A 527-nucleotide genomic window follows, 5' to 3' on the forward strand; every position below is an offset into this window, starting at 1 on the left:
AGCCCGCGGCAACTGGCAGCTTGGTAAAGCGGGAGGTGGGCTGCGCACGCCCTCACTCTTTCGATGCCCTCCCCCTCAGAGCTGGACAGCTGTGAGAAGTGGCTGAACTGCAAGAGCGACTTCCTCACCAAGTACCTGAGCAAGGTGCTGACGGACCTGCCCAGCTGCCCCTGTTCCTACCCTCTGGAGGCTGTCTACAGCACCGTCAACCTGCAGGACGAGCAGCAGGGCAAGAGCTTCCGATGGCGGGACGCCAGCGGCCCCAAGGAGCGCCTGGACATCTACAAGCCGACAGCTCGCTTCTGCCTGCGCTCCATGCTCTCCCTCGACAGCACCACCCTGGCTGCCCAGCACTGCTGCTACGATGAGCACACCCACCTGATCACCCGCGGCAAGGGGGCTGGCGTTCCCAACCTCATCAGCACCGAGTTCTCCCCGGAGCTGCACTACAAGGTGGACATGCTGCCCTGGATCCTCTGCAAGGGCGACTGGAGCCGCTACCACGCCGTTCGGCACCCCCACAACGG

At 64.3% G+C, this 527-nt stretch overlaps 1 protein-coding gene across 1 annotated transcript in view; it reads left to right on the forward strand.

The window, feature by feature from the left end:
* LOC103780759 (isthmin-2-like) overlaps positions 1-527 on the forward strand; it is a gene marked incomplete at both ends in the record, with an annotated part of 5,110 nt that overhangs the window by 2,975 nt on the left and 1,608 nt on the right. Inside the window, one exon of the mRNA XM_008948450.1 lies at positions 80-527. Coding sequence (XP_008946698.1) covers positions 80-527 — 448 coding nt within the window. The remainder of the gene's footprint in view (positions 1-79) is intronic.

Source organism: Merops nubicus, unplaced genomic scaffold (assembly GCF_000691845.1).
Source record: "Merops nubicus isolate BGI_N331 unplaced genomic scaffold, ASM69184v1 scaffold52280, whole genome shotgun sequence".
NCBI classification, from domain to species: Eukaryota; Metazoa; Chordata; class Aves; order Coraciiformes; family Meropidae; genus Merops; species Merops nubicus.